At 33.3% G+C, this 12,992-nt stretch overlaps 1 protein-coding gene across 3 annotated transcripts in view; it reads left to right on the forward strand.

Annotated features, from left to right (window-relative positions):
• The window catches only part of RUFY2 (RUN and FYVE domain containing 2), a 49,755-nt gene that overhangs the window by 16,298 nt on the left and 20,465 nt on the right, over positions 1 to 12,992 (forward strand). For 2 of the 3 annotated variants that reach the window (XM_051982569.1, XM_051982572.1), the window contains exons 4-11: positions 2,294 to 2,395; positions 3,058 to 3,181; positions 3,555 to 3,616; positions 4,641 to 4,706; positions 7,280 to 7,349; positions 9,177 to 9,278; positions 10,747 to 10,863; positions 12,047 to 12,214. In XM_051982569.1, coding sequence (XP_051838529.1) covers positions 2,294 to 2,395; positions 3,058 to 3,181; positions 3,555 to 3,616; positions 4,641 to 4,706; positions 7,280 to 7,349; positions 9,177 to 9,278; positions 10,747 to 10,863; positions 12,047 to 12,214 — 811 coding nt within the window. The remainder of the gene's footprint in view (positions 1 to 2,293; positions 2,396 to 3,057; positions 3,182 to 3,554; positions 3,617 to 4,640; positions 4,707 to 7,279; positions 7,350 to 9,176; positions 9,279 to 10,746; positions 10,864 to 12,046; positions 12,215 to 12,992) is intronic. The other variant, XM_051982570.1, reaches the window with a different exon arrangement.

Below are 12,992 nucleotides of genomic sequence, written 5' to 3' on the forward strand. Positions count from 1 at the left end.
AATTAATTTTGGCAGCATTGTCCTTTCTATCATTTTGATATTGCCTAAGCCATGAGCACTAAGTCTTCTTCTAGCCATATAGATTGTTCCTATGTATTTTAAGTTACATTTTGTAATTGAATCTTTATAAATCTTTTGTGTGCTTTGGAAGGTTGATCCCCAGATTTTTTAATGCATATTGTGGTTATTTGAAATGAGATTTCCCTTTCTATTGCTTTTTATGTTTTGTTGTTACTAAATAGAAATGCTGTTGGTTTTTGAGGATTTATTTTGTAGCCTGCAACTTTCCTGAAGCTATTAATTATCTCAATTAGTAGTTTTGCCAACTCTCTGGGAATTTCCAAGTAAACCATCATATCTTCAGCAAATAGAGATGGTTTTATTTTTGTCTTTTACTTATCTTTAGCCCTCAATTGTCTTTCTCTTGTTTTTACTACTATTGCTAACATATCCAGAACTAAAATAGGTATCCTTACTCAACTTCAATATTTACTGGAAAAGGTTTAATGTTTCTCCATTGCTTTTGATTTTAAATAAAAAAAATTGGGGGGGGAATATTAAAAAAAAGACCCTTTTATGCCTATATTTTGTGAGCTTTTATTATTTAAAAAAAAGTGTACTTCATAGAAAGCTTTTTCTGCATCTATTGAGGTGATCACATAGTTTTTGGATCATTCATTGTAATGGTTATTTTCCTAATGTTAAGTCATCTTTGCATTTCTGATTTAAATTCCATTCAGTCATAATGAATGAGTTTTTGGATAAATCACAGAAATTTGGTTGATAGGATTTTGTGTAAAATTTTTGAGCCAATGTTTAATTATGATATTGGCCTATAGTGTTCTTTCTAGATTTTTATCTTTCCCTGGTTTAGGTATTAGGATTATATTTATCTCATATTTATCTTAGGGTGCTTTCTTTCCCAATTTTTGAGAATAATTGATGAAATGGGGATACTTATGCTTCTTTAAAAATTTGATAGAATTTTCCTATAAATCTATTAAGTGTAGGAAATTTTTTTCTTGCTAGTTTTTTTTTTTTTTTTTTTTTTTAACAGATCTATTTCTCTTTCTAAAACAGGGTAATTTAAGATCTGTATCCAGTCTTCTGGTAGTTTGGTTATTTTATATTTTTAAAGATATTCTACACTTTCTTTTGTGTTCTCACGTTTGTTAGTATATACCTATGCATAACATGTTCTAATTATTTCTTTATTTCTTCTAGTTTCATTGTGATTTTACCTTGCTTTTTTTTTTTTTTGCTATTTTATGATTATATTTTCTGTCCTCTTCTATGTTATCAGATTAGCTTAATGTTTATCAGTTTTGAATAGACTTCTCAGAGAACTAATTTTTCATTTAATTATTATTTTCATGCTTTCTTTTTGTTTCCAATTTATCTTCTTCCCTTATAATTTTTAGTATCTTCTCTTTTGTGCTTATTTTAGGTTTGTTGATTTTTCTAAAGTTTATAGAGCATTTCTTCTTATAGTTTCTTCCTCTGAAAACATTGTCTGATTTATCATTTGAGAATGATTTTTAACCTTAAATAGTTTTAATTAGTTCCCCTTCTATATTGAAATGAGTGGGCTTCATTTTCTTAATTTGTAAAGTTGAGATTATGTGGTAGTCCTCAATCTTCCTTTTGACTCTAAAAATTAATTTCTCTTAATGCATCTATAATGCTCTGGAAAATTCCTACAGATTGAAACAAGGATTTCAATTTGAGTGAATAAATCATTCATTAAACACTACATGTCAGGCACTTAGGTAAGTGCACTTTAATGATGACATTTTTATTGTTCATTTTGAGGGTCTTATCTACTGACCAAATTACTCTCATTAGGCACATTTTCTTAAAATAGGGTCAAAGAATTTAAAGATGGAAAGGACTATACCATAGATATAACCTAGTGCTGATCTCTCATGAGACTGAGGCTCAGAAGAAAAGTGACCTGCTCCCACCTCCAAGTTTAATAGGTAGTAGAGTCAAAGAAAACCATCTTCAACAACATAGCATTCAGCATCCCTAGGTTCTTGCCTCTGTGCTGTTTCTATAGTGAATTCCTTCTTGAAGACACTATCCTTTTGGTGTCTTGGAGGAATTATCTTTGTATAAGTAAACAAATGTATTTTAGAGATTTCACTCACTGTAGGAACTGGCCCCAAATTATAAATTGATTATCTGTTTTGGGGGTTCCCTCCATAAATGTGTCTCTTAATAGATTAGTTCTGTGACTAATGACTTTAAGTTGCTGAAGTTGCATTTTGGTCTGTTTGCTTGGTTTTTCCAGGACCCCTCTGGGTCGTGCCAGAGCATGGTTACGACTGGCCCTCATGCAAAAGAAAATGGCTGACTATTTGCGCTGCTTGATAATTCAAAGAGATCTGCTGAGGTCAGTAAAATTATGTTTAGTAATTCTTTAAGTTAATTCCATTTTCTTAAATCAGTTCTATACATTTATATCAGAATATTAGTTTTAATATCACAGTCCTTTCCTTTTCTAGCAAGCTAACCATAAGTTCTTTCTTTTGCATTCTAAATAAAAAATTTTAATCATGGATGGAAGATCAAATAAGAAAGCCTAAAGGAGTGTTAGATTAAATTTGAGAAAAGAGTAAGGAAAACTATATTCTGTTTTTGGTTTTTGGTTGCCTCTGTCATTGTGTGACCATGGGTAAGTCATCAAATCTTGATTTTTCTCTTTTTTTAATTGGAATAACAGTTGTAAATATAATTTCATAAGGCTTGTCTGGAGATTAATTAGAAATCAAATTGAGAAAGGCTTTGGGCAAAATTTTTATATTCATCCTGTTTTGAATATCTGCCTTAATAGTAGTATTCAGTTTTTGTTTTTAGCCTTTAGTTTTTTCCATTGTAATCTTCATCATGTCTATGACTTGAAAAGTAATTTTTAATTTTTCGAAAGCTACTTATTATCTGTCATAACTCTGAAAATGTTTCTCCAGTTTGTCTAATATTGTACATGAATTGGTCAGATTTCAAAACTCAGTGCTTGAAATTAATTTGTCATTTGACTTTTATTGAATTTTATAGCGAATTCTATGAATATCATGCCCTAATGATGGAAGAAGAAGGAGCAGTTATTGTTGGCCTTCTGGTAGGCCTGAATGTGATAGATGCTAATCTATGTGTAAAGGGAGAAGACTTAGACTCACAAGTAAGTGGGAAATTTTATTCAGAATTGTGTTTAAGAAAAGAAACAGAATAAAACATTTGATAGTAACACTTTAGAGTTAAAAAGACCTAATTCAAATCCTGCCTCTCTACTTCAGATTCTGATCTATAAAAATAAAGATGATAATGTTTAATCCAGAGGGCTGATTGTGGAGCTTAAATGAGGACATATTAAAAGTCATTTATGAATTTTAAAGCAACATATAAAATGTCAATTATTATTATGTTATTTTAAGGTTTTTTTAAGGACAAAATTGAGTGCATGTTAATAAAGCTTTCTGCTAAAAGTCATTTATTATTTTGAAGATTTTTGATCATATCTCCTATTTAAGTAAAAATAATTTTATTTACTCTAGGTTGGGGTAATTGACTTTTCTATGTATTTAAAGAATGAAGAAGATATTGGAAATAAAGAAAGGTATGATCTTCATATGTGGTTTTACATATATATATATTGGTTTATTTTGTGATAAATCATAACTCTGTGTAGATCAGTATAAATTTTCTGTGTAAGTCAGTGTTAATTTAGTCATACTTATTAATAAAGGGGGGTTTAGTGTTAATTTTGCAGTAATTTGCTGCCATTTTTCATTTTCTTTTTAAAAATAAATTTTATGACACCAAGTGGAAAAAATCAGTTTTTTAAAAAGTTCTGCTGTTCATTTCTTTCAATGATGTTTCAGTATATATCCAAACCACCTTGAACATTTGAGAGAAATTATTCACAGAAGTACTCTACTGGAGCAACTTCAATATGACAGTACAGTACTACAGGAACATTTCAAAACTCAAGCTAGAATACATTTTCTTGCAGATCAACCAATGATAGTATTTCTTAATATAAAACTAATATTCTGTTACAAATGGATATTCTGAATTTGTTTAACTAACATTTCTGTCATTTAGCACTCAACATAGTGCCTGGCATATAGTAGGTAAAAGCATTACTAATTACCAAAGCATGTTTGGTAATTGATTGCTATGTAATGTATTAGAGAAATGTATGATTGTGGCAAAAGTTAGGGACTGTGAGTGGGACAGCCGGAGGGTTCTATTGGTATCCTCCTGATGTCGGGATAAAGCAAAAAGGCAATGTAAATACTTCGGATGGACATCCTGGAATAAATTTACAGGCAGACATCAATGAGATTTATACACTTTTGACAGGCATGAATGGATTGTAATTGGCATCATATAAGGGAACTCCCAAATCAGCAATCTTACAGATCTACTTTAATATTTTGCATGATTGTAATTTGAGTATATATCTCTTCAGCACATTATCATAAGATTAGATTATTGGTTTTTATTATTTGTAGAAAAATGATGCATTCTTATTATAGAACTTATAAACAATATTTTCTACTTCTTTCTAGGTGACATGATCATCTTTGGGCACACACTTCTGTAACAGCACTAAGCTAACTATTTCTCTGTTTTAGGAATGTTCAAATTGCTGCCATTTTGGATCAGAAGAATTATGTTGAAGAATTAAACAGACAACTGAAGTAAGTATTTATGGATACTTAATAGATTTTTCTTTTTTCTTTTTTTGCTGAGGCAGTTAGGATTAAGTGACTTGCCCAGAGTCATTCAGCTAGGAAGTGTTAAGTGTCTGAGGTCAAATTTGAACTCGGGTCCTCCTGACTTCAGGGATGGTACTCTATCCACTGCGCCCCCTAGCTGCCCTACTTAATAGAGTTTAAAATATTATTTTAGCTTTTTTTCAGGTCACCTTGGCCTCCTATTCTGTTTCTATGTATATATATATATATGTATGTATGTATGTATGTATGTATGTATGTATATGTCATAAGATGTAAGGTACAATGAAATTATTGGAAACAAGATTGATTTTCAGTAGAGAATGGAAACATTGGAGAGTTTTATTTTTTTGAAAAGAAATCTAGGGGCAGCTAGATGGCACAGTGGATAAAGCACCAGTTCTGAAGTCAGGAGAACTTGAGTCCAAATCCATCTTCAGACACTTAATACTACCTAGTTATATGATGGTGGACAAGTCAGTTAATCCCAATTGCCTCAGCAAAAAAAAAGAAGAAGAAGAAGAAATAAAAAAAGAAAGAAAGAAAAAAGGAAATCTATATATTTTTGTCTTAAATTTTGAGAAAAGCAGAACTTGGGGAAACATTAATAAGATTTTGGTAAATCAGAAAGTCATTTTTCTCCTTGCTCTAAATCTCAAAGCTATATAGTCCATACCCAAGTGAGAGACATCTCCTAGAACTACCGTCTACCTCAGAATCTTTATTCATTCTTATTAGCTTGAGGATGGAAGCTATACTAGAGAAGATCAGATCTGGAATTCTGAGATTCGTACAGGAATAGTTATATCAGAAATAATCCAAAGATAATGACTGACAGGAGGAGAAGTAGCAGCTCTCCTTCTCCAGATGGAGAGGGCGGAGGATCTGTTTGACAAGGGCTTTTTACTTCTTTAAGTGTTTGAAGAAACAGATGACAGATGTAATAAGATGCATTTTTACTATTGATATTATAAACATGCAGAGCCATGTTTCCAAATGCATTGTTTTTATTTACACACATGGTTTATTCCACAAACATTAAGGCATCTGCTTTGTGTAGGACACTGTGCCAGACATTGGGGTAGATACTATGTTTAAATAGGCATAATTTGTGGCCTCCTGGAACAGTATAGGAGGGAGTGTGACATATATTATATGAAGTATAAAATATTATATAATAAATATCTTTGCAAAATGTATAGTAGCATGTCTGTGTTCTGAAGGAAATGGTCACTAATGACCTAAAGGGATCAGAGAAAACATCTTGGAGGAGGTAGCACTGGATATGGGCTTTAAATGAAAGACAAGGAAAGGCATTTGAAGTCTAAGCAACAGTTTAGCAAAGCTAGGGAGGTGGGTGCGATGAAGTCTATTTTAGGAATAGATAATGGTTTGTTGTTTCCTGAGTGTAGAATGATGGCGGTAATATGAGATAAGGCCAGAAAGGCAAGAGTTTTGCCACATTGTGCAGATTGTTAAATGCCCAGTAAAGCAGTAGTTCAGATTAATGGGCAGTATTACATCTAGATGCTGTTGTGAATCCTTACCTATGAACTGTTGAAGAAGATGGGATCTTGGTTTGGGGTGACTAGAATCTGTAGCCTTTCTTCTTTTAATAATATAATGAACACATTCCTTGGTTTGCTTAATGAGACAGTTGTAAGGTTTGTCAAATATTTGATGAATCTCTTCTGTGAGCATAAGCTATGTAATGTTTCATTAGAGTTGGAATCCTAGCAAAAAGGAGGTCATGAAGCTAAAATATGGAAATAAAAGCCACAATGTTTCAAGCTTATACATAGAGATTTTAAAAAGTACAAGTGGGTTCAATTAACATTTTCTGGGTCCATAATTGACATCTCATTTTCTACAGACCAGCTGGGTTTCTGATACTTAAAAATTTCAGCACATTTTACGTCCATATTTCCCAATCCCAGGATTACTTTGGAAGGCCTCTTTGAGTATTAACAAGATTCTGAGAGGGGCCAAAGTAGACATGGAATTCAAGGTCACTGTATATATGTTCTTCATGGAACCCTTTTGGCCTTGGGCAAATGTTTGACCAAGTATTTTGATAGCAGTAAAAAGAGGAGACCACTGAATTAAATGACATCTTAGGTTCCTTTCATTTCCAGCTGCCATAGTTCAATCATATTTATCCAAACATAAACCATCTTTCCGTGTTTTAATAGTATTGAATAATATCTAAGTTTGCCCTATTCAGATTTGCAGAATACAACTTTACATTGATATTATTTGCAAATAATGTCACCTAAAAAGAAGGATAGTTATGAAACAACAAGAAACCCTAAACAGAATTGTAATCAGAAATATATGAAAGCTTTGGCTGTAGAGTTTTTGTTCCCTCACTGAAATAAGAAATGAAATCAGGATCCAAATAAATAAAACATCTTCCAAACTACAATGTGGGCTGGGAAGTTGGCTCAAGCCAGCCAACATTGGGTTTGTTATAACACATGGGTTTACCTCTTTGAGTTTGTTGTAATTTTAAATGATAATTTCTTTATTATTTTCAGCAGCACAGTCAGCAGCCTCCATTCGAGAGTTGATTCATTAGAAAAGTCAAACACTAGACTGATTGAAGAGGTATTCACATCCAGTAATGTATACCTTTATTTCATAGACCTGCTGAATAATATGATCTTTCAGATTATATGTATGAATTTTTATGTAAGCTCTTGTAAAAGCTGCATTGTGAAGAATCTGTGATAGAGATAACTGTTGTTAAATCCCTGGGGGAAAAGTTGCTAGGATCCTGGTTAGGCCTACTTGATTGTGAGATGCTTTAGTAAATCAGCTTTTAGGAGTAGGTCTACAGGAGGAAACTATGGAGAACTAAACTTTCCAGCTTTTAGCTCATGTGCAATTAGTAACCTTAAGTGTCCTAGTGACACTAAGTGTCATACTGTCCTAATAAAATACATTTGCCCATCTTCTCCAAAAGACTATCCACAAACACTATTATTGTACAGTTATTTCCTTCTATTGTTATCAGAATGACCCCATGTGGTATTTGTATTTGTGTGTGTTCTGCAGCCACTGGGTTAATTAGAAGCAAAACCAGATGTCTGATTCATTGTCTGTTCAGGAAACTATCAGTAATTTGAAGAAAAATCCATTAGCCAATAAAATGAGCATGTACCCACAATTATTGAGATCATAGGACTAGTTGATATGGAAAGAAGTATCGACCATAGAATTTATTTTCTATTAAAATTTGTTTTTATCTGGAACCTAATTTTTTTTAGATTTGGCCTCGATTTTTCAGGCTTAGTTGAGTGAGCCCAAGATAATTTGACTGATTGTGCTCATTTGTTCATCCTAATAGTACTTTTATGGATAAATCCCTGAAGTGACATCAGAGAAAAAAATAACTAATGTATGTCCCTACTTAATCAATAAAGAAATCTTGATTGGAGAGAAACTCATTTTTTTGAGTGTGGAAATATGCTTGCTGTTACTTCTACTCTTGCCATATGAACTCCCATTCATTTATTGATATTAGTGTGAACTGCCTCATCTAAATCAGTGGGTCAACAGGCCTGGCATTTGCTCTGTCTCTCTCTTGTTCTACTCTCATCCTTTAAATTGAAGCTGTGAACTTTTTAGTGAGTAATCATTTCAGTCGATAAAAATGTTTAAAAACAAACCTACTAAAGAACTGAACATTTGTAATGACTTTCAAGCCCTGATATTTATCAAAGTAGCCTTTGTGTATTTATCAAGTACTTTGCTACATATTATGTATTGTTAACTAAATGAATATAAGAGTTAAGGAGTCTAAAAGAAGAGTAAACAATTAAAGTCACTCCTTTAGTTTGTTTTTAATTTAAGAATTGGAAACACACTTCTATTAGATAGGTGGTGTTGGTACCTTGTGTGCCAAAAGGCAAGGATGAGGCCAATGCCAAGAAGGGTAGAGGGGAGGCAGGTGAGAGGCGTGCTGGGAAGGACAGTCAGAAAACCTGACTTTGAGTCCTGGCTTGGCCATTTGTTGTCTGAATGATTGTGGCCCTCAAATAGAGATGGTGACTCCATGAGTCCGGGGTCCCTCCCAGCAGTAAATCTGGGAGCAAAGGAGCCTTGCTACCCAAGTGACTTTCTGATCTGTTTGCCTCATCTGTAAAAACAAAGGTGGTTTAATAATCTCTAATGTCCCTTCAAGCTCAAATCTTATGATTTTGTGTATAGAAATATAAAACCTTTATTTTAGGATTTTATTTTCCCTTGTTTCTATTTCTGAGCATAATTTTTTGGGGGGATAAGGGGAAGTACATAGAACACATAAGTAAATCCTATCTAAGGGAACAAGTTTAAAAACATTTGAGTAATGATTTTAAATGACTGCTTTTTTTTTTTTTTACAAAAAGATGTTTACATTCTTTCTTCTTTTCCCTTTCTCTTCATATTTAGTTAGCAATAGCAAAGAACAATATCATTAAACTCCAAGAAGAAAATCATCAGTTACGAAGTGAAAATAAACTGATTTTAATGAAAACACAACAACATTTAGAGGTATATATGAAATACTTTCTTTTTTGAAATTGTTTTATATTCAATTTTATATTTGAATTCTGTCCTTTGAATATCCACTTTCCCCCAAGTGAGAAAATAAGAAAAGCAAGGTCTGTTACAAATCTGTATAATCAAGTAAAACATATTCCTGCCTTAGCCATGTACACAAAAAATACCTCTATTTGCATTCTAAATCCTTCACTTCTTTATCTAGATGTTTTTCTTTAGCATGTTTCATCAAGGGTTTTCTTACATTGTAATTTTCTTTATGTTGATCTCAAGTTATCTTTTCAATATTGTTACTATATAAATTATCTTCCTCGGTTCTACTCTCTTTATTTTGCATCCATTCATTCAAGTCTTCCCAGATTACCCTGAAACCATTTCTTCATCATTTGTTTATAGCACAATAGAATTCTGTCACATTCATATACTCTAAGTTGTCTAGCTATTCCAAATTGATGGAATTAATAATTCCAAATTATTGCCTCAGTTTCTAGGTCTTTGCCACTACAAAAAGAGATGCTATAAACATTTTTGTTCATAGGGCCACTGTCTTCTTTCTTTGATTTGCTATGTGGGCCTAGTAGAATTATCACTAAGGGAAAGGGCATGTATGTTTTAATAATTTTGGTGCCTTATTTCCAAATTGCTTTTTAAAATGACTAGATCCACTTCACAGCTCTACCAGTAGTATGTTGATCTACCTGTTTTCCCACATCCCCTCTAGTATTTGTCATTTTCCTTTTTTTCAACATGGTCTAACTGATAGATATAATATAGAACCACAGTAATAAATTTAAACAATTTGGCAAATAGGGAATGACTCTTGTAATTATAAATTTGCCTCAGTTTTCTGTGTAGCTTAGAAATGAGATTTTCACCAGAGAAACTTACTGAAAGGATTCTCTTCCCCCCCTTTGCCAATTTCCTGTTTTTCTTTTAAATTTAGCTTTATTGATTTTGTTTGTGCAAAACCTTTTTAATTTCATGTAATGAGGAATGTCCATTTTACCTCCTGTGAACCCCTCTCATTTTCTTGTTTGATCATAATACTTCCTCTAACAGATAATTTTTTTCATGCTTCTTTAATTTGTTTATGATGTCACTTCTTTATGTCTAAATCATGTGTTCACTTGGTTATTTCAGTATATGAGGTGAGATACTGGTCTACCTAGCTTCTTTCAGATTATTTTATATTTTTCCCAATAGTTTTTCTTGCCCAAATTTCTGAGATCTCTAGGTTTATCAGACTGCAGGCTGTTGTACTTATTTGCTTCTGCATGTTGTTCTACTGATGAATCTGTCTATTTCTTAGCCAGCACCAAATTGTTTTGACAGTCACCAGCTTTGGATCTGAGACATAAAATACTTGCCAGTGATTTGGTTGTCTTGTATTTCTGGGCCTGTCTTGTAACAGAATGAATTTCTCTGAGTTCTCTGGTAAATGATATGATCGTCTTCCTAGGTTACCAAAGTAGACGTGGAAACTGAGCTTCAGACATACAAACAGTCTCGTCAGGGACTGGATGAGATGTACAATGAGGCCCGCAGACAGCTTCGAGAAGAATCCCAGTTACGACAAGTAAGCACCGTTAATATTAAATTAGGAGAGATGCTGGGAAGAGAAAATCTTTTTTTTTTTTTTTTAATAACTTTTTATTGACAGAACCCATGCCAGGGTAATTTTTTACAACATTATCCCTTGCACTCACTTCTGTTCCGATTTTTCCCCTCCCTCCTTTCATCCCCTCCCCAAGATGGCAAGCAGTCCTATACATAGGCAACAGTATATCCTAAATATAATATATATGTGCAGAACCGAAAAGTTCTCTTGTTGCACAGGAAGAGTTGGATTCAGAAGGTATAAATAACCCAGGAAGAAAAACAAAAATGCAAACAGTTTATATTCATTTCCCAGTGTTCTTTCTTTGGGTGTAGCTGCTTCTGTCCATCCTTGATCAATTGAAACTGAATTAGATCTCTTTATCGAAGAGATCCAGGAAGAGAAAATCTTAAAGATCACTTTAACACTAATATATTTTACAGTACATTCATTTTCTGATATTTTTCCCCCTCACCTAAAGCCCTACTTTGTAATAAAAATGCTCAGCCAGTATTGATTGTAGATAGTAACTGTATCTTATAGTGTATACCTGTTCTGCACTTGTAGCCTCCCACATTTCATATAAGGAGAAGGAAATACATCCCAGGATCAAATGAATAATATGCATAAAGTACTTTATAAATCTAATGATGTCATAGAAATATCAGTTAATATTAGTATTATCAACAACACTCTCATAATTATTGTCCAGCTTTTGGAAGGAAGACTTGTCATTTTCTCTATATGTGATTTTGTTTGTTTTGGGCGTAAAACTGGGCATACTTGAAGATTAAATACTAAAATATGCTTTAGAAAAATGCTTCTGAGAGTGTACTTTACTAGGTTCCAGAAAAGCTAAAAAGATTAAATAAGACATGGTCCTATCCACCCTAAGCTTACCTAGTATGGGAATAGGATGCATGCAATATGTAACAATGTAGATGATAATAAAATGCCAATCCATAGGAGAAAGATGTGACCCCAAGACCAATGGATTTGAAGGCACAAGATTTGATTCCAATTGCAGTCACTGAAGCCATTGGGGCCTCCTTCTACTTGGTAGTGAAGTGCTTAGATTGGGAGTCTTTGGAGTCCCATTGACCTCTACATGCTATCATTTTGGGAAATGACCCTGTGAATTGTGTGTGTGCTCAAATTTCAGGATGTAGAGAATGAGCTTATGGTGCAAGTCAGCATGAAACATGAAATCGAGCTTGCCATGAAGTTGTTGGAAAAAGACATCCATGAGAAACAAGATACTCTTATAGGCCTTCGACAACAACTGGAGGACGTTAAAGCCATTAACATAGAGATGTATCAGAAGCTACAGGTAAAGAAACATCCTCATGAACTGAGGAAGAGTCACGGTGAGATATGGGGATTGGGGGATCACTGAGCAGTTAGGGGCATCATTGTGCATGCGGCCTCCTTTACATATCGGCCACTAGAGGGTAACAGAAAGTACCAAGCACCTGCTTGAATTCCACACCAGCCTCAGACCCTTGCCAGCTCTGTGAGCCTGACCAAGGTACTGGCCACTCCTGGCTTCTATTTCCTCACCTGGACAAGGGGAAGAATAATAATAGCAGTTACTTCACATATAACAACGTAGTAAACTGCTTTGCAGACCTTAAGTCACTGTATAAAGGCTAGTTGTCATTATTACAAAGAAAAGGAAGATGTTTGATTTTTAAATTATATGGCAATGACAAAGGAATCCTTTTAAGACAATAATGACTTCAGAAAGACCAGAATGGTTAAAATTAAAGTTGTATGAGCAAAACCCAAGTCCAAACACTATAGTGATTTCTTTGGTTCTTGGGATGCTACAGTCTGCCATCTTTTGATCAAATGATTCTCTGCAACTTTTATTAAATGCCAGAATACTTTAGCAGATTTGCATGTCAAAGCAATTAAATAACTAATTCAGGTGAAAAAAAGTCTGTCTTAAGAGGATATACATTGTTACCTTGAGACAACATTAATGAAAAATAATCTCATGTGGATTTGTTTTTATTTTTTGCCATTGATATATTAAATGATTAATAATACGACTTTGTATTATAAAGAGTAACATTGCTAATAATTTACTCTATTAGTGAATAGTC

Source organism: Antechinus flavipes, chromosome 2 (assembly GCF_016432865.1).
Source record: "Antechinus flavipes isolate AdamAnt ecotype Samford, QLD, Australia chromosome 2, AdamAnt_v2, whole genome shotgun sequence".
Lineage (NCBI taxonomy): Eukaryota > Metazoa > Chordata > Mammalia > Dasyuromorphia > Dasyuridae > Antechinus > Antechinus flavipes.